The sequence below is a fragment of the Strix uralensis genome, chromosome 24, assembly GCF_047716275.1.
Source record: "Strix uralensis isolate ZFMK-TIS-50842 chromosome 24, bStrUra1, whole genome shotgun sequence".
In the NCBI taxonomy this organism is placed as follows: Eukaryota; Metazoa; Chordata; class Aves; order Strigiformes; family Strigidae; genus Strix; species Strix uralensis.
Window position 1 is genome coordinate 6,185,095 of NC_133995.1, and position 22,967 is coordinate 6,208,061.

At 57.5% G+C, this 22,967-nt stretch overlaps 2 protein-coding genes across 5 annotated transcripts in view; one reads left to right on the forward strand and one right to left on the reverse strand.

The window, feature by feature from the left end:
* The first annotated feature begins 9 nt into the window (after window positions 1–9).
* BYSL (bystin like) lies at window positions 10–4,574 on the forward strand. Its single transcript, XM_074893558.1, has 8 exons — window positions 10–403; window positions 493–661; window positions 750–888; window positions 1,205–1,338; window positions 1,480–1,640; window positions 2,158–2,260; window positions 2,450–2,794; window positions 3,711–4,574. The coding sequence occupies exons 1-8, from the start codon at window positions 130–132 to the stop codon at window positions 3,721–3,723; spliced, it is 1,338 nt and encodes a 445-aa protein (XP_074749659.1). The 5' UTR covers window positions 10–129; the 3' UTR covers window positions 3,724–4,574.
* Window positions 4,575–4,606: 32 nt separating this feature from the next.
* The window catches only part of CCND3 (cyclin D3), a 48,731-nt gene continuing 30,370 nt past the window's right edge, over window positions 4,607–22,967 (reverse strand). For 2 of the 4 annotated variants that reach the window (XM_074893563.1, XM_074893564.1), the window contains exons 2-5: window positions 18,613–18,828; window positions 10,507–10,666; window positions 9,815–9,957; window positions 4,610–6,263 (exon numbers count right to left, since the gene is read on the reverse strand). In XM_074893563.1, the coding sequence (XP_074749664.1) occupies window positions 6,102–6,263; window positions 9,815–9,957; window positions 10,507–10,666; window positions 18,613–18,828 (681 nt within the window). In that variant the 3' untranslated portion in view covers window positions 4,610–6,101. Of the gene's footprint in view, window positions 6,264–9,814; window positions 9,958–10,506; window positions 10,667–18,612; window positions 18,829–19,547; window positions 19,568–20,604; window positions 20,866–22,967 lie in introns of those variants that run through there. The other 2 variants (XM_074893562.1, XM_074893565.1) reach the window with 2 other exon arrangements.

The window sequence follows — 22,967 nt, forward strand, 5'->3', positions numbered from 1 at the left end:
CCGGAAGGGGCGGGGCCAAGGCGCACGCGCGGCCCGTGGCGGAGCGGACGGCGCTCCCGGTCCCGGTCCCGGTCCCGGTCCCGGTCCTTCCCCCGCCTCAGGCCGGCAACGGCTCCCGGCCGTGCCCCCATGCCCAAGGCCCGGCGGGCGCGGGGCTCCGGCCCCGGCGCCATGTTGCCGCTGGCCGAGCAGATCCTGCAGGACGCGGCCCCGCGGCCCACGGCTCGGGGGAAGCGGCGCGGTGGGGCCGAGGAGGAGGAGGAATGCGGCGGCGGGGAGGGCTACGTGGACGCGCGGCTGTCGCGGCGTATCCTGGAGCAGGCGCGGCGGCAGCAGGAGGAGCTGGAGGCCGAGCACGGCCCCGGCGCGCCCGCCGCCCCCAAGCAGCGCAGCACGGCGCTGGGTGAGCCCCCGGTCACCCGCCCCCGGTCACCCGCCCCCGGGAGTCCCGGGTGTGAGGCCCCGGGCTCAGCCAGCGCCGCTGTCCCGCAGGCCCGGCGGTGCGCGGCCCCGGCTCAGACTCGGAGGATGACGAGGAGTGGCCCTCGCTGGAAAAGGCGGCGGCAGCAGGACGGAGCGGGGAGTACGGCGGGGAGGTGGTGGTGGACCCCGAGGATGAGAAAGCCATCGAGATGTTCATGAACAAGAACCCGCCACTGAGGTGAGGACGCGGTGGGAGAAGGGACCGGGCAGGGGCTGCTGATTCCCAGCACAGCCCCTGACTCGCAGCCCTCCTGCGCTGGCCCCAGGCGCACGCTGGCGGACATCATCATGGAGAAGATCACGGAGAAGCAGACGGAGGTGGAGACGGCGCTGTCCGAGATATCGGGCTGCCCCATGCCCCAGCTCGACCCCCGCGTCCTGGAGGTCTACAGGGGCGTCAGAGAGGTGAGGCCAAAGCTGCTCTGCCCTGGGGTCCTGCAGCCGCTGCCTCTGTGCCCACTTTCCCTCAGAGAGGCTGTTCCTCTCCGCTCTCTGTGCAGGCACTTCTGGGGATTATCTGCAGTTGGTGTAGGATCAGCCACTTAAGGGCCCAGAGGGTTCCTGAGTGACAATCTCCTGAGCACTGTGCTCAGGATGGTCCTGGGATGGTCCTTTCTTGCCAGAGATGCGAAGGGAGGGGACAGCTTTCTCATGAGACAAGTCCCGCAGCCCTGCTGTCAGTGCCCACGTGTCACAGCCTGGCCTGTATATATCTTTTAAGGTGCTGTCCAAATACAGGAGTGGAAAACTCCCCAAGGCATTTAAAATCATTCCTGCCTTGTCCAACTGGGAGCAGATCCTCTACATCACAGAGCCAGAGACATGGACAGCAGCTGCCATGTACCAAGCCACCAGGTAAGATTGTCTCTGGGAGCTGCTGATAGGGAAAGAAAAAGCAAAAAAACCCCAGAACTGGAACCAAATTTACAAAATACCAGCCTGTTCCGGGCTTGGCTTCTTTTCTCCACACCTCCCTTTGTGCTTTGCTTTTCCCAGGATATTTTCATCCAACCTGAAAGAGAGGATGGCCCAGCGGTTCTACAACCTGGTGCTGCTGCCGCGGGTCAGGGATGACATTGCTGAGTACAAGCGCCTCAATTTTCACCTCTACATGGCTTTGAAGAAGGCTCTGTTCAAGCCAGCAGCCTGGTTCAAAGGTAGGGACTCCCTGCAGGGCTGCTGTTCCTACCTGGGAGCCTCTCCCCCCTGGGAAGCTCAGCAGGGCCATGTGTTGCACACCACTGCCCAGTGTGACAGGACACTGTCCCCTGCATGGCGTCAAGGGCTCAGAGGGGAGGAGAAGACGTGAAAGATGCAGGGAGTCCCCCTCGGTGGACGAGGCAGGTTCCAAACCCCCAGAGGCCCCTGGTGCAGTGTTCAGGGCGGACGGGTGATGAGTGTTGTAGGCTTAGGCCGGTGCTGGCAGGTATTTGGGTTCTTTTGGAGGTTGGTGTCAGTTTATGAACTGTCTTGGGTCTGATCTCAGTCTTGTCTGGCAACCTGAGGTGGTTTGGGGCTAGTTCATGGCAGGGAGATGCTCCAACCCCTGTAATGGCAGCCGTTGGAGGAGCTGTTATTTCCTGGGTCAGACGGGTCCTGGGATAGAAGGGGCTTAGTCATGGGGTTCTGCCCGCTGCGACGAACACGGGCGGTGCCTGACTTCCCCCTCCGCAGGGATCCTCATCCCCCTCTGCGAGTCAGGGACCTGCACGCTGCGGGAGGCCATCATCATCGGCAGCATCCTCACCAAGTGCTCCATCCCCGTCCTCCACTCCAGGTAACGCCCTGGGAGGCTGCAGGGACCCCGGCGCAACACCTGGGGTCTGTCCCTCAGCCTCTCCAGCACCTCTGAGGTGGGGAGGGGGGTTGGCTCAACTCCTCACGGGCTTGAGATTCAAGGCTCAGTGCTGGGTTTACCTTTGTCTGGGCTCCTGCCCTCACCTCGGTGCTCCCTCGGGCCCCGCAGCGCGGCCATGCTGAAGATCGCCGAGATGCAGTACAGCGGCGCCAACAGCATCTTCCTCCGGCTGCTCATCGACAAGAAATACGCCCTGCCCTTCCGCGTGGTGGATGCCCTCGTCTTCCACTTCCTGGCCTTCCGCACGGACCAGCGGGTCCTGCCCGTGCTGTGGCACCAGAGCTTCCTGGCCTTAGCCCAGCGCTACAAGGAGGACCTCTCCTCGGAGCAGAAGGAGGCTTTGCTCGAGCTGCTCAAGTTCCACAGCCACCCGCAGATCTCGCCCGAGATCCGGAGGGAGCTGCTGAACTCCAAGACGCGGGATGTGGAGGGGCAGCCGCCCGCGGCCATGGAGTGAGTTGGGGAGAGGCAGGAAAAACCTGCAGCCTGACCTGCTACTGGGGTGCTGTTGGGTGCCGCTGGGAGCCCGGTGTGTGAGCGAAGCTGTGCGGGAGCATCCGGGCAGGATCCTGCTGCTCCGGGTGGGCACTGGGGGCTGGACTGCTCGTCCCAGGGCAGGGCCGCCCCTGTCCCACCCGGGAACCTGCTGCCACCAGCACCCGGGAGGGTTTGGCTTGTTCCTGTATTGGAAAATAAAACCCGTCTCCCATCCCTGCGCGGTCCTGCCCTGTCCCCACCCCACCTCGTGCTGTCCCCAGCAGGTGGCAGAGCAAAGCCACCTCCCCCGGCTCCTCGCAGAGCTGTACATCCAGCCTGCGCTGCTGTCCCCAAATTGCAAAGCGAGGAGGGACCCCTCTGCACCCCCCTTTCCTCCCTGCGCTCTGCCCCGAGCAGCCTCGGTGCGGTTGGGCAAAGGGAGTGTGGTGGGGGGACAGGGCTGGGACCCCCAGAGTGTTCCCCAGAGCCCAGAACCACTTGGCGGGGGGGGGGAGGGGGGAAAAAAAAGCAGCTCCTGTTGGTGCTTGAGGGTTTCCCCCAGGGCTGGGTTGTCCTCAGGCAGGAGCTGGCTGCGGAGCTGCCACATCGTGGCTGCTGCTGGCCGGCAGCTGGGCCACCACGAGGGGTGTGACTGTGGCCAGAGGCGAGGGCAGGAACAGCCCAGCAGTGCGGGGAGCAGCGGGGGAAGCCCCAGGGAGGGGGGGGGGGGGGGGGGGGGGGAGGGAACCTCCAGTGAGCCCCTCTCCTTGCTGGGGCAGCATTTGATTCCCCCCATCCCTCTCCCTGGACCCTCCTTCCTGCCTCCAAATTGGCAGCCGTCTCCTTTCCCCAGGGATTTTCCTGAAACATTCATTTTTCTCCCTGGCTTTAGCTCTACTCCATGAAGCTGGCAAAGCCGCCGGCCCTCGTGGCCATGGGCCTGGCCTTGGGGCAACCTGCCCCATGCCCAGGTGCCACCTCCGCTGGAAAACCCAGCGGGGCCTTGTCCTCCCGCCTCCCCCCGGGGACTCGGTGCCGCTGCGACGCTGCAGGGTCGGGGTGTGGCGGGTACCTGGCCTTGCCCTTCCGCAAAGAGCCCCCGCAGCCTCCTGTGGCCTCCGGCTTCGTGTCTCCGCCTCTACCCAGCGTCAGCACCTTCTCCCGCGGCGGGAGCAGAAGCCACGCGAAGCTGCCACAGCGCCTTTTTCCTTGGCTTCCTGATTTTATCTCCTTTCTTTAAAGAAGCCAGAAGCTGATGAGAGCGAGAGATAGCCCGGGCTCACACCGCTCCCTCGGCGAGGGGGAGGCTTCAAAGCTGCCGGGGGCGTGAGCAGGAAGGTGGTGGGTTCCACGTTCACCCACTGCATCCGTGAGCTGCCCCTCGGCCGCTGCAGCCTCTCCCCTCCACCTCTCTGGGGCTGGCGGGGTCCTGCCTGCCCGCTCCCCGTTTCATCCTGCTCTTGCAGCCCCAGGAAACTCAGGGCTGGAGCCTCTGGGCGCTGCCCGAGGGGAGCCCCCAGCTGATGGGGTCCCACCCCAGAGCGATTTGGGGCGCAGGCAGGAGCGGATCGTGAAGGGAAACACCCCTGAGGCGCTCGTACTCGTTTAAAATACTTTATTGCAACATCATACGGTTCTCTGATTCTCCCAGCAGCGGGACTCGCGCATGTGAACACCAAAACCAGTTTACTCTTAAATTAAAACTCATTTATATATAAAAAAAAATTTCTCATTTTGTACAGACAGGCTCTGCACGCCCCCCCCACCCCCCACCCCCCCCCGCCCTCCTGCTAGCAGGAGTCAGCGGCAAATGGCTCTTCTTGACAAATCAGGCTAGTGGAAGAACAGCAGCCCCATCTTTTTCTACCTGATAAGACTTTTGTTTCTAGTGGCACCCAAAAAGGAAGATTTCTACCTCCTTTTCCACATCCCCCACGGGAGGACAGCAGCCACAGATCCATGTGTCTGGAGGTCACCAAGCAGCAACAGTCTGCCTCCCATCCCTGCAGAGTCTGGCTTCTTCTGGTTAATACAATTATACTATTTAATGGTTTTTCTCTTAGAAAAGCAGCATTATTTTTTTTTTAAACACTTTTTATAAAAACTAACAGACAGGATCAACAACAACAATACAAAAAATGCAATAATCGCTTTTGAACTCAAGTGCGCAGCAGATTTTCCACCCTAGAAGGAAACAAGTGGGACCCACGTGGACACAGGCAACGCTGCCCCGTCCGGCTGCGATCCGCGATCCCGCCCCTGGAGGAGTGAAGATGCATTTCAGACTGTAGCAGCACATTCGAATGGATTTCTTAAAACCTAGTCTGATGTCTAAGCTACCTAAAAAAAACCCCAACCAGCTTCCAAGTGAGTCTCCCATTGCCCAGGGAGCAGGGGAAGGGGACGAAGGGTGAAGGCACTCTTTCAGGAGAGGAGACCAGCGTCCAGGCCCCACACCAAGGAACTGCGAAGTCCTCCTCATTTTCCAGCAATTAACAATAAATTAAGCAGCCTCAGTGGGGCAGCGGAAAACCAAGGGGATCGTGCCCAAACCTTGCCCACAAGGCGGCTCCCTGAGACGAGGACTTCTGTCCACGCAGACAGGGAGCACGTTCCCCCCCCAAGCAAGGCAAAAACCCCACAAATCCCAAATCTAACGGCAACAAGAACCAAGCCACATGTTTCCCCTCCAAGCAGAAGCAGCCACGCCACCCCCCCAGGAGCCCCAGCAATCTGGCACAAAGCAATTGGGACCAAGGGGCTGACAAGCACCTGCCCCCTCCTCCCGGACAGCGGGTTCTCCCTCGTGAGCCGCACGGGCCCGTCGCACCCCCGTTGGGTTAGAAGGATTTTGGTCATGTAGGCAGGGTAAGAGCCTCGCTACCCGCGGCTGGTGGCCCGTGTGGGGCTGGAAATTGTCACAGTAAACACCCCCCCGAGGAGAGAGCGAACAGCAGCCAGCCAGGCTACGAGGAACACAAACTGAGAAACATTTTACAACTTCATTTTGGGTCCTGCTCCCCCTCCCCAGCGATTCTTGTGCCCTGGCACCACGAAAACGGTCGCTTCACCCCTGCCACCAGCAGAAGCCGACGAGCAGCGTCGAGCCCCGACAGACGAGCTTGGATCTCGCTTCACGCTCCCAGTGAGTGGAACAAATCCTCAGCAGGCGTCGGATGGAGGGGGCCGACAGATGGGTAGGGGGGATGCAGCGACCTTTGGGGTGTCCAGGGCGAGGTCCTGCTGCGGCGGGGCTGGGCGGCTCTCGGGAAGGGGAGGCTGGTCACAGGTTGACATCCGTGACGTCTGTAGGCGTGCTGGTGGGCTGGTTGGCCGGGTAAGCAGCAGTCTTGGTGGCCCTGTATTCCCGTTGGGTTTGGGACGCCTGTTTCAGGCCCTCGGCTAAGGCTGCCTCAATCTGCTCCTGACAGGCTTTCAGGCAGTCCTGCGGGAGAGGGAGCGAGACAAGAGGCCTCAGTTCTCTGCTGCTTGGAGGTGGGAGCCTTATAAATAGCTCTGAGCAGCTGCTGGGCTCCATCTCTGGCCCCTGGAGCACCCCAACACACAAGACAAAGAAGCCTTTCTCCGACAAGGGGCATCTCCAGCTTGTCTATGCTGTAGGCCCCTCCCCAGAAGAAGCCCTACGCTCTGGTTGTCTTCTCCCCACCTCCCCGCTTGACAAAGGAGTAAACGTTGTGCCCATCAGCTTCCCAAAGCATCCGGGCTCGTGCCTGGCTGCAGCGTGTGATTCCAGCATCACGGCAGTCAGCTGCCGCCGCCGCCCGAGAGGGCAGAGCAGGGCAGAGCAGCTCTGTGCAGGCTGGTGTCAGCCTTTACAACCGACATTCCCAGAGCCACGAGCGATGCCTGGCCTGCAGCAGCACAGGGGGAGGCTGTGGAGGCCCCCCCCAGGCCCTACATCCCAAGTCTCCCCAAGCTCGGCCTGGTCCTGCCTCTCTGCGGTCTCTGCGCATGGCTCCGCTTCGCAGAATCCCAGAATCAGCTGGGTTGGAAAAGCCCTTGAAGCTCCTCCAGCCCTACCATGAACCTCACCATGACCATTCCCAACTCCACCAGATTCCTCAGCGCTGGGTCAACCCGACTCTTCAACCCCTCCAGGGATGGGGACTCCCCCCCTGCCCTGGGCAGCCCATTCCAACGCCCAACAACCCCTTCTGCAAAGAAATCCTTCCTAAGAGCCAGTCTGACCCTGCCCTGGCGCAGCTTGAGGCCATTCCCTCTTGTCCTGCCGCTGGTTCCTTGGCTCAAGAGACTCATCCCCCCTCTCTGCACCCTCCTTTCAGGGAGTTGCAGAGGGCCATGAGGTCTCCCCTCAGCCTCCTCTTCTCCAGACCAAACCCCCCCAGTTCCCTCAGCCGCTCCCCATCAGACCTGTGCTCCAGACCCTGCACCAGCTCCGTTGCCCTTCTCTGGACACGCTCGAGTCATTCAATGGCCTTTTTGGAGTGAGGGGCCCAAAACTGAACCCACTCATTGAGGGGCGGCCTCACCAGTGCCGAGCACAGGGGTGAGATCCCTTCCCTGTCCCTGCTGGCCACGCTATGGCTGATACAAGCCAGGATACCATTGGCCTTCGTGGCCACCTGGGCACACTGCTGGCTCCTGTTCAGCCAGCAAACATTCAGCTGCTTCCTCCCACCCCTGCCCACGGCGAATCCCTGGCTGACACACGCTCCATCGCTTCAGGGATCTCCGAGGCAGCTGGACCCGGTTCTCCCAGACCCAGGCATGTGCTCCTTACAACGCTACGCGCCATCGACGCTGGGTCATTACGGGAACGATGCTGCAGCTACATAGCTTCTTGCAAGGCTTTTACCCTCCTGATCTCCCCCCGGGGAGCCCCGCCTGAGTCACCCACACCTCCCCGGGGCCCAGGGAACCCAGCGCTGGGGGACACACCAGCCCCACAGACAGGAAGGCGCAGGGGACTGCAAGCAGCGGCGTATCACTTGTAATAAAAGCAAACCTCGCTGCATTTTCTCCCCACACTAGCTCTAACCAGAGAAGGAAACTCCTCTACTTCGACACCAGAGCACCACGACACACTGAGAGCCCCGGGAGGCATCGGGTGTGCCCCAGCCCGGCTCCTACACCGCGCCCCGGCTCTCACCAAGGGGTAAGCGGTGGCATTTCACACCTCACGGCCGGAGCTGGACGCTGCGGTGCTCGCTGGATATGGTCACACACCGAAATCTCTTACCAGGAATCCGCCGCCGGTTCTTAGAAACTGTCAGAGGATGTGGCGAGCGAAAATAGCAACGCCCACCTCCCCTTCCCCATGAGGCTTCCCGTCAGTGCAGCCTCCAGCCCGCAGCCCCGGGGAAACGAGCTCGCTGCAGGGCCTCCTGCCACGGCCAGCCCATCGCCCGGCTCTCCGCAACCACGTTTTCCGTTGGCAATTCCGGCAGAGATGCTAAAAGGCAGCTTGGCCACAGGCAGCCAGGCTCTTTCGCTGCGTGGCGAAGGCTCGGGGGTTTGTGGGGGCTGCTCAGGAGGCAGCTTGGCTTGCCCAAGCCTGCGTGTCCCCTACTCTGCAAGGCAGCTGTGCCGTGGGGCTCTGGCTCAGCCAGCGGGTCTGGTTCTGCTCCGTGAGGGACGAGGACCGGGCTGGAGCAGCCCCAAATCGCACCTGAAGCGCTGGCACAGCCAGCAACGAGCCAGCCTCAGCGCAGCAGCGCGGCTCCTGCTGGCTGTGGAGCTGGCACAGCCCTGCGCCATCGTCCCCCTCTGTCCCCATGGAACCCCCCCGGGATCACTCCCCCAGTGCGGAGCCGAAGTGGAAACTGAGTCACAGTCTGGGGACGGTGCGAGACCAGGTTCAGGGAGAAGCATCAACACCGCAGACACGGGAGGCCGAGCCTGGGTGCTTCCCCCGGGAGCCCCACAACGCTGCGGACGCATCCCCAGCGCTTCCTTCTGCTCCAGGAGCTGCCCTGGGCCTGCCTGGGACGGGGCTGTGGCGCAGAGCAGATGCCCTCTCCATGCTGAGGAGGGAGGGGAGCGGGCTGGAGGGTGGCAGAGGTGAGCTGGGCTCCATTTCGCCTCCCCTCCCTCGGCGGGGCCCTCTCTGCTTCCCACCTGTTCCCTCCACCAGCCCCAGCCCAGAGCAGGTTTCAGCCCCTGCCCCATTCACCGCAGCAGCTTGAGAGCAGCTGGCTGCACTGATTCTCTCTTTAAAAAGGATCCGGCAAACAAACAAAAAAAATTAAAGCCGCACAAATAGATCAGGACGTCCTCCTGCCCTGTCCCCTCCCTGCCTGGACAAAGCCTTGTCGCAGCCTCCCACCCGCTGCAGCCCCGGCACCTCTTCCAAGTCCCGGCGCTGCTGTCAGGGGACTGTAACTAACCCCGCGCCCGGCTGCCGGCATTAGCGCTCGGGCAGAAGAAAAGATCAAAAGGGGCCCCTGGCAGAAAAAAAGGCTCCCAATTACTTTGCTGCAGCAGGAGGGACCTGGAAACGGGGAGCCTGAGAGGGTCCCCCCGTCCCCGTTCAGAGGCAGGCAGGCAGACCCCCCCCCTCCCCATCCTGATGTCCCCAAAGTGTCCGGAAATGCTTCGTGCCCCCAACCCCCTTCCCACCCCAGTCTGGGCACCTGCAACCAGACACCGGCGCAGGTTAGCAGATGCCGAGCCCGGCTTCTCCCTCTGCCCCATCCCACCCTGTCAACCCGATCCCCCCAACACCTGCCCGCGCAGGGAACAGACGCTGCCCTTTGTGCTGCTGTTCAAAGGCTCCCGAGCTCGCCCCGCTCCGCACAGCCCGCGCTCACGGGCCAGGAGCCAACCGTGGCCGCGGGACGGACCGAGGGTGCTGCGTTCAGAGACGCTCACTCGTCTCTAGGCCCTCCTCACACCAAGGTCAGCATCGTTACGAACAGCCTGATCTCCTCTCCCTCTAAGAAGAACGAGCAGCAGGAAGGGTTTAGATCGGATCCAGCAGCAAAACCGCTTTGCTCTCCCCCCGCGAGCACTCACCACCTCCGTGCCAGTGATGCCGGCCAGCACCTCGGTGATGGCCTCGCCGGTGAAATCGTTCACGGAGACCGTCAGGCCGTGGATCGCCGCTCCGATGCTGCCTGTCGCAATCATGGAGGGGGGGTACATGGCAAAAGTGTAGTCTAGAGCCAGGATGGGGAGACAAGGGGCAAAAAGAAGAAGCCATTAGCAAGGATGTGGGTGGTAAGTTCTCAAGACTGGGTTTTACCTGGAAAACTAGAGAGGGCCAGACAGAGGGGTCTCTCCAGCTTAACGTGAATGAGGCAATGGGAAACAGGCTGAGCGCGAGAGCAGCAAGCTTCACCAAGCTCTTTTTCTGGGTCTGTTTCACCAAAAGTCTTGAAGACGAGGTTGCTCTAGTGACTCAGAGCGAGACTGATAAAAGCTCAGATTTGACCCTGGCTTTACCCTGGACGCCCTCCCACAGCCTGTGCGGCAAGAGGGCTGCCATGGCGGCTTTGCTCTTCCCTGGCATCTTTCAGGCACCCACCAAGAGCCCCCAGGACCGTTATCCCACTTTGTCAGGGATAGAAAACATATCATTGAGCAGCAAAACGCTCAGATTTGAATGACAGCATTCAGCTCCCCAGAAAGCCAGGGCGGTGGAGACCAGCCCCGTGTTACCCAGCAAGCCTGACTTAAGCCCTGCCTAAGTGGGAGCAGGCACCCACCTGTGGCACACAGGGCGATAAAGGTCTGTGCGTGTTTCTTCACCAGCTCCATCTTGTCCTTAGGCAGCGGGAGGTGATGGAGGATGTGAGCCAAGAAATCATTTGCTATCACCGAGACCAGGTCCCACTTTAGCTTCTCCAGGACAAGAATCTCCCAGTCCTGCAGAGTCAGACAGACAGTTACTGAGCGGGGCTAGGCCAGGGAGAAACACTCAGCAGATTCGAGGGCAGATGAGGCCCACGCTTGGGGAAGGGACAGTAGATCAGCACAATCCATGAGACAGGGAAGAAAAGAGGGAATGTCCCGTCTCTGCGACTATGGCAGAAATCCAGCCTTGAGCTGTTGCAAAGCTGGGAGTAAAGATCAGAAGAGGAAGTGATAAATCTGGTTTCTTCTTTCCAAGGTGCAGTCGGATCAGCCTTCGACACTCCTCTGCTTTGCAAGGTTGTTGCAACAGCAGAAAACCAGAGCAAGGAGCAGTAGGCAGACCATTCCCATCTTCCTTCTCCACTCCCGAACAGAGCGGCCGGTGTCCAGGCTCCCAGGAGCAACCCAGCCCGGGGCTAACACCACCCCAGTGACAGGATCAGAGGCACTCCCCTCTCCGCGTGCCCCTTGGAGCCGGCTCCTTGGCTGGTGACGCGCAGGAGGCAATAGCAGCTCTGCAGCCAGTCCCTCTGCACAACACCCTGAACAAGGGAGGGTGGGGGAAACAGAGCTGAGCTTCCAGGGCTGCATCCAGACAGCCCAAGCTCCTGCAGGAGAGCTTCAGTCCCTCCAGAGCTCAAGGGCTGTGACTAGGTGCTGAGGAAGCCCAACGAACAGCGGGCACGCAGCCCTGCGGAGCAGGTCCCAGGCTGGGCACATGCCTTTTGGCAGAACCTCCCCTACTCACCGCGCCAAAAGAGCCTCCAGTCACACTCAGCAGAGCATCCCCAGCAGCTCCTCAGGGGGAAGAGGCACGAAACAGCCACGCTGACACCCACCTCTCCCACTGACACACAGCAACAGCTCACTGGTGCTTCCCAGTTACGTGCCAGGTGGCTGCCAACGTCTCTGTCCCGTGTTGTGGGGCTCTCTCGGAGCATCTAACGGAGATTTCTGACCTATCCTCCACGAGCCAGTCCCTCTGCAGTCTGCAAGCTGGGGAACAGATGGCGGGAAGGCCGGGTGCCCCCTGTGGATTTCGCTGGAGCCCGGGCTGCTCCTCTCATCTGCTCAGCCTCTCGCCAGGCTCTTCCAGCTCTGGGCATTAGTCCTAACACCAACAAGGAAACCGAAGTGCAGAGCAGCACAGGCAAGCACTTGGCAGAGTCACCACTCAGCAAGTCCTCGCGGTACCAGGTGGTACCAAAGCACCCATCCAGCAAGGTGTAAGCAAGGGGAGCCCCACAATTAGAGCCTTGGCACGGAATTTAGGACCCCTGCATTCAGCTCCCCACTCTGCCACCCATGTCAAGGTCTACGTGACTTAGCTGGAGGAGCAGCTGGCTCTAACTCAGAGGCCACACACATACTGGTCTCACTGGGCTTGGATGGCTTTGATGTTACGTCTGGGTACAACCGTGCCACCAGCGGAGCAGTCTCAGGAGAGGCGAGAGCGGCGTCTTCCCAGCATCATTTCCCTTCCCATCCCAGCAGCAATGGCAGGGGCAGCCCACACCCAGCTGCCCAAGCCTCTCCGCTGGTCCCAATTCCCCCACGTCCCAAGCCACGATGAAGATCTCTGGCCCCCAATTTCTCTCATCCTCTGCAGCAGCAGCAAGTCTGGTTTTGGCAACAGGGTCCAGGGATGCCACTGAAGATGCCCCCGTGTCCCTCCTGCCTGCTAGCAGGGGGTGACAGTGGCCCCACAGATGTGCTGGGAAAGGAAAACACCCTGCAGGAGCTGAAGCTTCAGGTTTGGAACGACAGAGCTGAACGGGGATTTGTATCAGATATCGCCATTTCAGGACCTAGTCCTGCCCAGCAGAGCATCTATTCTTTTTCCAAGTAGTCTAGGATTACAAGGTCAATGCTGCACACAGACGTGCCAAAGGGCTGCCAGAACAGATGGATTTGAAGAAGTGAGATTTTTCATAAGGGCAGATCTTAATTTTCTTTTTTTTTTTTTTTAAAAAAACCCAACTCTTCCCCCTTACACAACAATACCAGTTTTGAGTTGCTCAAATGAGCAGCATTGCTCAACCTGCTCCAAATCCCCCATGAGGCCAAACGCGCCGTTTGCCATTTCACAGCCTGCACTTTTCCAAGCACAAAGCCGTGCTTCGCTACAGCACGCTCGCTACTCTCCCATATGGATGGCCAGCCTGCCAATCCTTCTATATTTTTAAGCCAAATCCACAGGATAAAAGCAAGATGAAACATAGCAATGAGCCTCAGAGCCTGAAGATCACAGCCCAGGTCACTGAGGGTTCAACAGGGGGATTGGAAGAGAGGGGAGAGATCAGCCTTGGGTAAAAAGATGAAAAAACAGGTAGTGCTGGCCCCTGGTTAAACTGCAGCAACGCAGCGAGGTGACACCGGGAAGGAGCCGCTGGAGACAGAGAGCTCTGTGCGTTGTCCCTGCTTGTCACTCATCTGGGACCTACCAAGGGCTGGGAAAGCCGGATGCTTGCTCCTGCTTCAGCCCAGTTTCTTGGGAAGGGGCACAGGACACTGCTGACACCTTCGGCAGCCACTGCCCCAAGGGCGAGAGGCCAAGGCAGCTCCAGCCAGACTTCTCCACGTAAGCTGGGAGTGTGTCCCTTCTGCAGACCCAGGGAGAGGGTCAAAAGGAGGAGCTGGAGATCGCAGCTCCTGGAGCAAACCCAAAAGGGATCACTACGCCTGAGAGGGGAGCTCCTGAGCACAGAGGGGACACCAGCCCCGCATCATCTGGGCTCCTGCTCTTTGTCTTTCCTCCCAGAGCTGCAAGCCAGCTACTGGGAGCCACCAGAGGCACATCAGGGCCACAGTGGTGTGGCAGAGAGCCTGTCCCTGCTGGGACACATTTTGTCCTCCAGAGAAGATCCAGGGTGCAGACCAGCTCAGCCATGAGACCTCACCTGGGACGACCTGGCTCCTGCTACACCAGGACCCATCCAGGACAGCAGCCTGTCCATTCGCAGTGCACAAAAGCAGCTCTTTTCCAGCTAGTACGCAGGTTCATCATTGTCTTAAAAAACCTCATTGTTACAAAAGGCCTGATCCCAAGACCCAGCCGGCACTCGCGATGCCAGCCGAAGGCAACAGGCGCCAAGGACTGTCACCAGCTCACAGGATTTAGCTCAGGGAAGCCTCTCTCCTGCCAAACCACCCTGCTCCTCGCTTCTCTCCTGCTAACCCTGGGGACTTCCCGCTCTCAGAGCAGCATGTCAGAAGCTCTGAATCACTTTATCTGTGGAAGAAGCAGAACAAAAGGCTGCAAGAGATAGACAAGCAGGTTTGCGACAGCAGCACCACTCAGTATAGCAAACATCCTTTTCCTGGCATTTTGTTTTGCACCTAATTGAATCAGTCTCTGCCTGGCTAATGAAAGAGAGGAAGAAAGTGGAAAACGTTCCTTTGTTTCTCCAGCCTGCGGAGCCCAACCTCCTCGTGGAAGGGCTGCAAGCTGCCAGCGCTGCCCACTGAGCAGCCCAGCGCTGGGAATGCATCAGGTCCCCCTTCTGCAAGAGCCCCCAGGGCAGAGCTCCCCCACGCTCGGCCAGAGTCTCTAGGAGTGGAAATTGTAGAGCAACTGAGCTTCCCCTCTGCAAGCTTGCTCCCTTGATCTCTCCTGGCTGCATCCCACAAGAAAGAAAAAAAGAAGGAAGGAAAGCAGCAACCATTTCCCATCGCCTCCCTGCTCTGACAAGGTGATCGCAGAGCACAGTCCTGCTGCAGTGGAACAGCCTCAAGCCCCCAGGTGCTGCCTCTGCACCCTCTGGCTAAGAGAGACCCAAGTCACAAGCAGAGACTGTTTTACTCAATTTACAGCTCTGCAAACTCAGCCTGGGATGTGACAGTCACACCAGCTTCTCTCCTTTTCATGTAGTGACAGCTATGCTGTACATCAAGCTCTACCCTCAGCAACACCCACACACCCGCTGTGCCTACGAGGAGCCTGTGTAAACCTATCTGGCCAGGCTGCACAGGGAGCAGAGCACCAGCTCCTCTCTGCAGCAGCCCTGTCTGCAGGAGAAAAGGAAGTTGCGCTCGATTTTGTCACTTGAGTTGATAAGGTACCATTTTACATTATCACAGACTCGATGAGACACCAGCAAAGCAGGCACAGGCTGCACTCTGTCGTGCTCGCGAGCTGACTCAAAAAGAGGGTGGAAAGAGCTGCTGATGTTGCTGCTAGCCACCCACCCTACCCAGCAGCTACAGAAATGAGCAGCCATGAAAGTCCATTTGCAAATAGGAAATCTGGGGCAAACGTTTGTTTCCATCCCCTGACCGGAGTTCAAGTCTGGATGTCAAAGGTGAAGGTGCCAACTTCAGACACAGAAACGGTCACATCTGCCTGACCCGTGCAACAAGCAGAAGGTAAAACAGTAAAACACAAGCGTGTCTTCTGGAAAGTCAATGTTCTATCACAAGTGAACATCCCTTTCTACTCCGTTGTTATCTCTTTCTCTTATTTTCACTCCTCGTGGCCTGCTGTCACTGCTGCTCCCTTCATTATCTACCTAGTGGCTTGATCCTCCTTATGGTCTTTGCTAGGAAATACCTGGCAGTTTGCAAAACTGACCTTAGGTCAAAGATTTCAGAGGCAAGCCAATGCATTAGGAGCAAACCAGGCAGATGAAGGTGGCCTACAACTGCTCCCCCCTACCTTCATGCAGCTGAACACTCTCTTGCATAGGCCAGAAAAACCTTTATTTAAAAAAAATAAAATAAAGAAAGGTAGGTTAGATAACGCCCTTCACGGAAATCCAACTTCCTCCAAATGGACAAGTCCCTCGTTGCATCATTTCCTTCTCCCTAGAATAACTTTATCAAGATTTTGTTTCAAAAATGTCCTTTCTAAACCGCTGAGCTGGTGCCAAGCATCCCGGCAAAAGAAGGAAGCAAACCTACTGGGAAAGCGAGCCAGCTTCCTCTGAAAGGCTGGGGAGGACACGCTGGAAGCTGAAATGGCACCGATCCATGAGAGGAGGCCAGGATGCACCATTGTCCAAACCTTGATGAAGAAGCTCCCCTTCCCCTCCCCACCCTTCCACTGCGAGATTGTGAAAGAGAAGTAACATTACCACGATTAGCACAGAGGAGGAAAACAGCAGCTCGCCCTGGTTTTGTAATCAGGGTATTAACTCTTGTCAGGTCCCAAAGAGAAGAGAAATCCTTCATGTACCTTCAGATGTTACCTCCATTCTCTCTTTACAGTAGAGAGCAATGGGAGACTGGAGCAGGATCTGCTCCAAACGTGGTTAAACACCTTCCGAAGGCAAGTCTTGTGGTGGGCAGGGAAAGATCACGGGTTACAGAGCATCCCCTGCCCAGACATCTGCAGATGCCTCAGCACCTCTCCTGAAGGCCTGTGGCTGCCCTGGGACACCCTCTGCTCAGCCCTTTGTCTACACCAATTACCAGGAATAAACCCCTGCACTGCTGAGTGCTCACGGCCATCCCCTTGGGTAAGAGAAAAGGGATCCTATTTGCCTGGAAAAGCTGTCTTTGGCTATGCCAAGAAAGGACTTTTGACCCCCAAAATGAAGCCATTCTTGTCCACCTCATGTGTGTATTGATTCCGGAGCACAACGATGACAGATCCGTGCCAACCATCCGGCTGTGCCTCCTGCTGCACCGAGAGCAACCCAGGATCCTGAGGGGGAAAAAAGTACAGAGGAGAACTCTGGTACCGAGATCTGCCCAATCAGGAGTGAGCAACAGGCGGCAGACAGCGTTTTCCTCCATCTCCAGCCCCGTGCTGCCAGGAGGAAGGAGAAGGGAAGATGAACATTGTGGCACTGCTCAGCCACAGCTTCCTGCTGACAAACCTCTGGGGGGGAAGAAATAAAAAGACTCCGAGTGAGGAGGCATCAGCATTTGAGTTGGAGAATGAAGGAAAGCCTCCAGGAATGGTGCACATGCTCTGCCCACTACCCACCTGCACATCTAACTGTTCTCCTTGGGAAGGAGCCTGCTACAAACACAGCTCAAGATTCAACTGAAAAAAGCAAATCCTCAGCAAGAATGAACCACCAAATAAATCAGAATGAAATACAACTGGGATCCGTGGAGGTATGCACAAAGTGCCCACCAAGACTAATTCTTTGTAGCCCAGAAACCACTAGGATTTGCTATGATGGTCTCTCCTAGTCTGCAGGGATGATGACAGGACTCCCTGTAAGGTCTGGATCAGAGGGGGAGATAGAGGTGAAGCGTGGCAGTGAGTTCACCCTCCTGCAACCCCTATTCCTGTTGGACAGGGAGCTTATCTGTCACTGAGGAGACAAGTCTGGCACTGTCCCACAACATGCATTTTGATCAGCTTCGTGCTCCTGAGGGCACGGAGAGCACTCTCCATGCTCTGGAACACAGCCTGCTTGCCTACAAGATGACTGTTGGGCGCCTTCTGCTCAGCCTGTTGCCTCTGCAACAAACAGGCAACTTTTGTTGGCCCAGCAGAAAAGCAAATGCAAACCAACCCCCATTCCCCCCTGCCTTTTTTTCCCCGCTAAACCTTAACCCCCTCATTATCACAGGGCCAAGAGGAACCCTCCTGTTACAGGCTGGGATTAGCTTCACGTGAGGGATCCCAGTCCTGGGAAGATACCCACGCAGAACCGTCGCTGGATGAGAAGGTGCTCCCAAGGATGAAGCTTTACTGACAACGCAGGAGAAAGCCACGCACAGATTTTGTGTCAGCCCCCCCTCAGCACGACCACAGCTCAGCATCCAGAGAAGCAACGAGCACCTGCGTCTCCTCTGAGCATTCCCATCCCTCACCACTACTCATGGTGATGATCCACATACTTTTTTCCGTGTTACTTAAGGCAACAACCACCCACAAACGAGTACAGGGAGAGACGTATGGAGGTGAGGGGATTTTCCCCAGCCTTCACTGGCACTTGGAAAAACCATGTTCATACCAGAGTTCCCCAGTTACCAGAACTGCCTTCCGATTCACACCTGAAAGTTTTGTGGGTTCACTCCCCACCCTGGGGACAAATCACACTCAGATCATCTCACCCACCCTAGCCCAAAAAAAAAAAAAATAGGTATTTAATAAGGCTATGACTAACCCTGAGAAATTCTCGTAGACAAACCGTCTCCAGGGATGTTTGTTACTCGAAGCGAGGTGGCCGTTTCCTCCCGAGGGCTCTGATCTACCAGCACGGAAGGCCCCCAAGAAAAGGGGTTCTCCAATGTCCTCCCCCACGAAGCAAAGTTGAACTCAGAGGTTTGGATCTTTGCTTTGAACTTTTATCAGACATGAAAACGCTTTGCCTTTCAAAGCCTACACAGCTGCTGCCAGAGCGTCGGACGGGACAAGCCAAGTAGCCCTGCTCTGACGCAAGGGTGCGGAGCGGGACCCGGGCAGCAGCGAGGTCCCACTCATTTCCATCACCGTCAGCCTTGACGGTACAACCCAGCCAGCTGGATCCCCGGTGAGAAAGGCTCCCCCCTATTTTGCTGGTCAACTCTTTACTTAAAACTTCATTTTTCCTGCTGGTGTGGGAAATGCATCTCCCACGTCATGCCCCTTTGCAGCCGGGGCAAGTCAGAGCTGCCCGCCCCAGCGTCAGCCCCCTCGTCGTGCTCCGCCGGCTGCGCAGGCAGGAGCCTTTGTTCTCCAGAGCTGTCACTCGAGAGCAAACCAGTGCCTGAGAGTGAGCTCAGCGTGGCAGCTCAGCGCTGGCAATGAGCGCTTAAGGCACAAGGAACTTTCTCTATAACCTGGAGGTGACAATTCTGCTTCCCACAACGGGGAGGATGGAAAGGTCTCCACTAACAGGCATCACACGCGCCGGGGCGAGGAGGAGAGAAGGTTGGTTGGGGAACACAGAGGAAGGTGAAGAAACGGGAGAAAGAGAACAGGAGACACAGAGGCAGGTACGCTGCCAAGTAGCAGGATGCAGGAGATAAGAGAGCTGGGGAGGAGGTAAAGGGTTCTTTGAGATAGGGGTGGTTACCAGGAGCTGCTGAGGCGTGATGGAGTTGTCTGTGTAAATGCAGAGTTTCTCCACGGTCAGGGGCATGGTTTCTCGCAGCTTGGAAGCCAGGAGCATGCAGACTGCTCCCAGAAGCTGCAAGTGACTTTTCCGCATGGGGACTGACGACAGGTAGCGATCCACGTAATTCATGGCCAAGGGGAAGACCTCTTCTTCGCACTTCTGCTCCTCGCACACCTGACAAAACCCAATTACAAAAATAAAAAAAATAAAAGGAAGTTTTAATCAGCACAGGACTCCCCAGCTCCTGCCTGCACCACAGCTTCAAAGCTTCTGGTGATGATGGTGTTTCACACCTATCTGCAGGGCTTTGAAGGCACCCAGCTGCTAAGGAGTAAATTAGCTACGGGCCTTAAGCCTGTGACTTCGGTGGGATTACACCAGCGAGGAGTTTGACCAATGCCTTAAGAGTTCATCTTCCTGTGGAAAGCTGCAGAACTTATCTGTGCACTCTTTCTAGCTACAGAGAAGTTAAAACCAATATTGCTTTATTTGGCCCCTTTTTTAAGGCTCCCTGCTGGGGATGTCTCCAGCCAGCTGTACAGCAAAGCTGCTATTTTCTGCTCTGTGGGGACTGGGGACCTCTGGAGAAAATGAGCAACTCCAGCATATCTCCAGCTGGAGACCTAACAGGGCAGGATCCACAGTCACTTCTGGCAATTCCACCTTAGGTGGCCCAGAAATGCAAGAAGACCCAATGGCAGAGCCCGAATCAATGGCTGAGTCAGAAAACCTTCCTCCTCCCTCAGCCACACTTGTACAACAGCCACGAACAGAATCCAGGAGCTCTGAATTTCAGCCCTCTGCTCTTATCTCTCAACCAGTTATCAAAACACTGATCGTATTTAACTTCCTTCTTTCAATGCAACCATAAATATATTGAGGTTTCTCCTCACACAGCAGCAAACACCACCATTCTCCTTCCAGCAGCGACTGCCTGCCCCTGCACAGACTGTCACAGCGCCGGGGACACCGACACGCAGGGTCACGACAACCACCAAGTGTCATCCACGTCTCGACCGCCTTTAGGGCTGCGCAGGAACAGGCTCCAAAGTAGCATTTATCTATCTACCCTTCTCAGAAAGGGAATTGCAGAAACAGAACTATAATAGCAGGGGAAAAACAAAACAAAACAAACTTTAAAAAGCATCTTGTTCGTTATTTCTTTTGACAGAAGCAGGCAGCTTCTTGCAACAACAGCAGGGGTGGAGAGCAAGCTCCATCCCAACGTCATTTTGTCCTTTGCTGGCTCTGTTTTTTCTTTCTCCATTGAGACTCTTCACTCTGACCATCTGATGAAGAGGCACATGAGATTTCCCCTGCAGAGCCGCATTCATTTGTAATTTAGGGAAGTAAATGGTAGAAATATTATTTTCCCCTCTTTAACCAGGCGTTTTCAGCCCCACTGAGGAAACGCGAGTCTCTGGCCGGCCGGCTGCACAGCTGAGCTCTCTGCCCAGCAGTTTTGGGGAGCAGGCTGCAAACTGGGGGCCCGATAGCAGCACATCGCCAGGGTGGGGTGAGCACAGGCTGTGGGTTCGGGAGGGGGGGTCCTGCTCCTCCTGCATGGGGCAATCACACCTTCTAGCAGAGCCAGCGCTCCGAGATAGTGCCGCGCTGCAGAGCCTTCCTCCCGCCTCCGGACCCCCACGGGCAGCCCTCTTCCTCCCCCCCGGCATAACCCCCCCCCCCCCATACCGGCGACCTGACCTCCGGCGCGTACCAAGCTCTGAAACTTCAGAGCTTTCCTGTCCCCTGGATTATCCCTTGCACCCCTGCTCGGGGAGACCCCCCCGAACCCCCAGCGGACACGGATGGGGCGCTCCCCCCGCCCTCCCCGGAGCAGCAGCGCGCACGTTTGCAAAGCGCGGATGGCGGGTGAGGAAAATCCGCCGGTGGCCGGGCAGGGGAGCGGAGGTGCGGCGGGAGGGGGGGCAGGCGGGGGTGCCGTACCTCCAGCATCCAGAAGGCCAACATCCTCCGCATGTAGGGCTTGATCTCCCGCTGCACGCAGTGGAAGTAGGAGACGCGGGGGCTGTACCGCTCCTCCTGGCTCAGCAGGTTCTGCAGCACCCGCCGGTCCCCCAGGAGCTGCGGGTCGCGCCCGGCGCGGGGGACGCGGGGGACGGCTTCCACACACAGCAGCTCCATGGGCGGGCAGGGCAGGCAGCGCAGGCAGGGACCCCGCCGGCTCCGCTGCAGCCGCCGCGGGACGCCGGGAACTGGCCGCGCTCCCAGGGGGCGGGGCCGCCGCCCACCCCGGGGCGACCCGCCGAGCCCGGGCGGCCGAGGGGGCGGGGCCAGCGCTGCCTCCCACCAATCCGCGGGCCGACCGGCAGCGACGCGCCGAGAGCGGGAGGTGGCCACGCCCCCAAGGGGGCGGGGCGAGAGGCGCGCCGGCGGGCTGGCAGCACGTGGGGCGGCCGCGGGGCGCTGCTGCCATGTTGGAGGTGGCGGCGCGGGGGGGGGGGTGGAACCGGGACCGGCCGCCCCTGGGGTCTCGCCCCGTCTCTCCGCTGCGGGACCAGCGACCGGGGAGCAGCCCCCGGCGCCCCCTTCGCTCCCAGGGGCCGCTGCCCGGTGCGCAGGCGGTGCCCGGCTCCCTGCAGGGAGGCTTGTGTCAACCCGACTGCACATTTCTGAGAGTCATTTTTTCAGTATTTAGGCCTATATTCTTTGTGTGTGTGTGTGTGGCCGAAGTCCTCCAAGGCTATGAAAATAATCAGCCGTGTGCATGCTTGGAGCCGGTCCGTAGCGAGCCTGCTGTCTTCCAGAAGTTACCCCCATGTTACTACTGGTGCAGCTCCACGGGAGATAGCAACTGCAGTGGCTGCCGAGATAAGGGTTTGTCAGGCTTGGCTGGTTTTTCTGAATAATTAACAATTGTTTGGAAATACCTTTGCAAATTGTATGCTGAATGGCTACTTACTCTAGGAATTTTAAAGTCTTGGGAGTAAGTTTGCAGTGGCTTTGCACAGCACAGGGGTTGCTCTGCACTGGTGCCTGAGCCTGCTTCTAGTTGACCCAGCAGTAATCGCTTTCTGGTATGGGAAGTCATTCTGTAATTCTGGGCACGTTGCTCTCTGGTGTTTGCCACTGGCTGCAGAAACTGCAGCGTCTTGACTTCGCTAGTGCCAAGGGTCAGAAAACAGTATAAAATGTACAACATTCTCTAATTGGAAGCGGGAATGGATTGTCTTCAAGCTTGCAGATTAAAAGCTCCTCACTGAGTTGAGAGAATTAGCTCAGGGGGTCCGTTTTTAATGAAATTCCCAATACCGGGTGCAAAGGCAACGTGCCCGAAGGCCCTGACCTGCCTGCGTAAGTCTCTTCGCCACTGGGATGGTGCCGCAATGTTGCGTTGGAGCAGCAGTTGGAACCAAATGATTATAATCACAAAAGTGAGAGGTGGAAAATACATTCCAGACCACCAGCATCTCTTGCTCTGCTAAATTAGACCAGCCGGTCGCGCCTGCCTTACCCTCAGAAATGAAGCACCCTAACGAGTGCGCGCTCCCGGAGCACCCCGTTGCACAGGGCGGTATATTCCATGTTACAGCGCCGTATGGCTGGGCTGAGAGCGTGATCGAATTCAACCTGCTGCAACAATCTGTAGCTGCAGTCCTGGGGAGAAGGCTGCTCCTGTTCAGAAGGGAATGGAGCAATGGAATTTGTAGAAATTGAGGACTTTTGGGATGCGGTATCATACAGAGGGGACTCAGCTGGAACACCTCTGACCAGTTCTGCTGGAGCATTCCTCAGTATATACACTTGTATGTGGTTTCAGGCTAAGGACAAAGAGCCAAAGGAGTGATTTGCCACAATAGCTACTCCCCCCCCAACAAGTCACTTCTCTGTGTGCCATTTTGACACATCTAGTACTTTTTTTTTGGTATTTTCAGTCATCTAAAAAGAGTCTTTTAATGAAGAACCAACATACGAAGTTAATAAGCATAAGTAAAACAAGACTGAAGTCTTTGTTCTCCCTGCTCAGGATTTTTTTTTTTGTTGTTGAAAATGAAAAACATCTTTTTGATCAGAGGTTTAGAGGTTCAAAATACTACTCATGACAGTGAACACAAAGGTCACATACATAACACACATTTCACACACTGGAATCCCACTTCTACACTTGAACAGATGGGTTTCATTTTCTGCAAGGTATATGATACATTGCAAATTTTTAATGATGCCATCAGCGTTGATTTGTTGTGCTGAATGCCCTGAGAACACCATACAGCACGGTGATGCGGAACTGGAGAAGAGAAAGGGGGAGAGAATTAGATCAATCCCATCCCTGCCTTAAAATGAAAAAG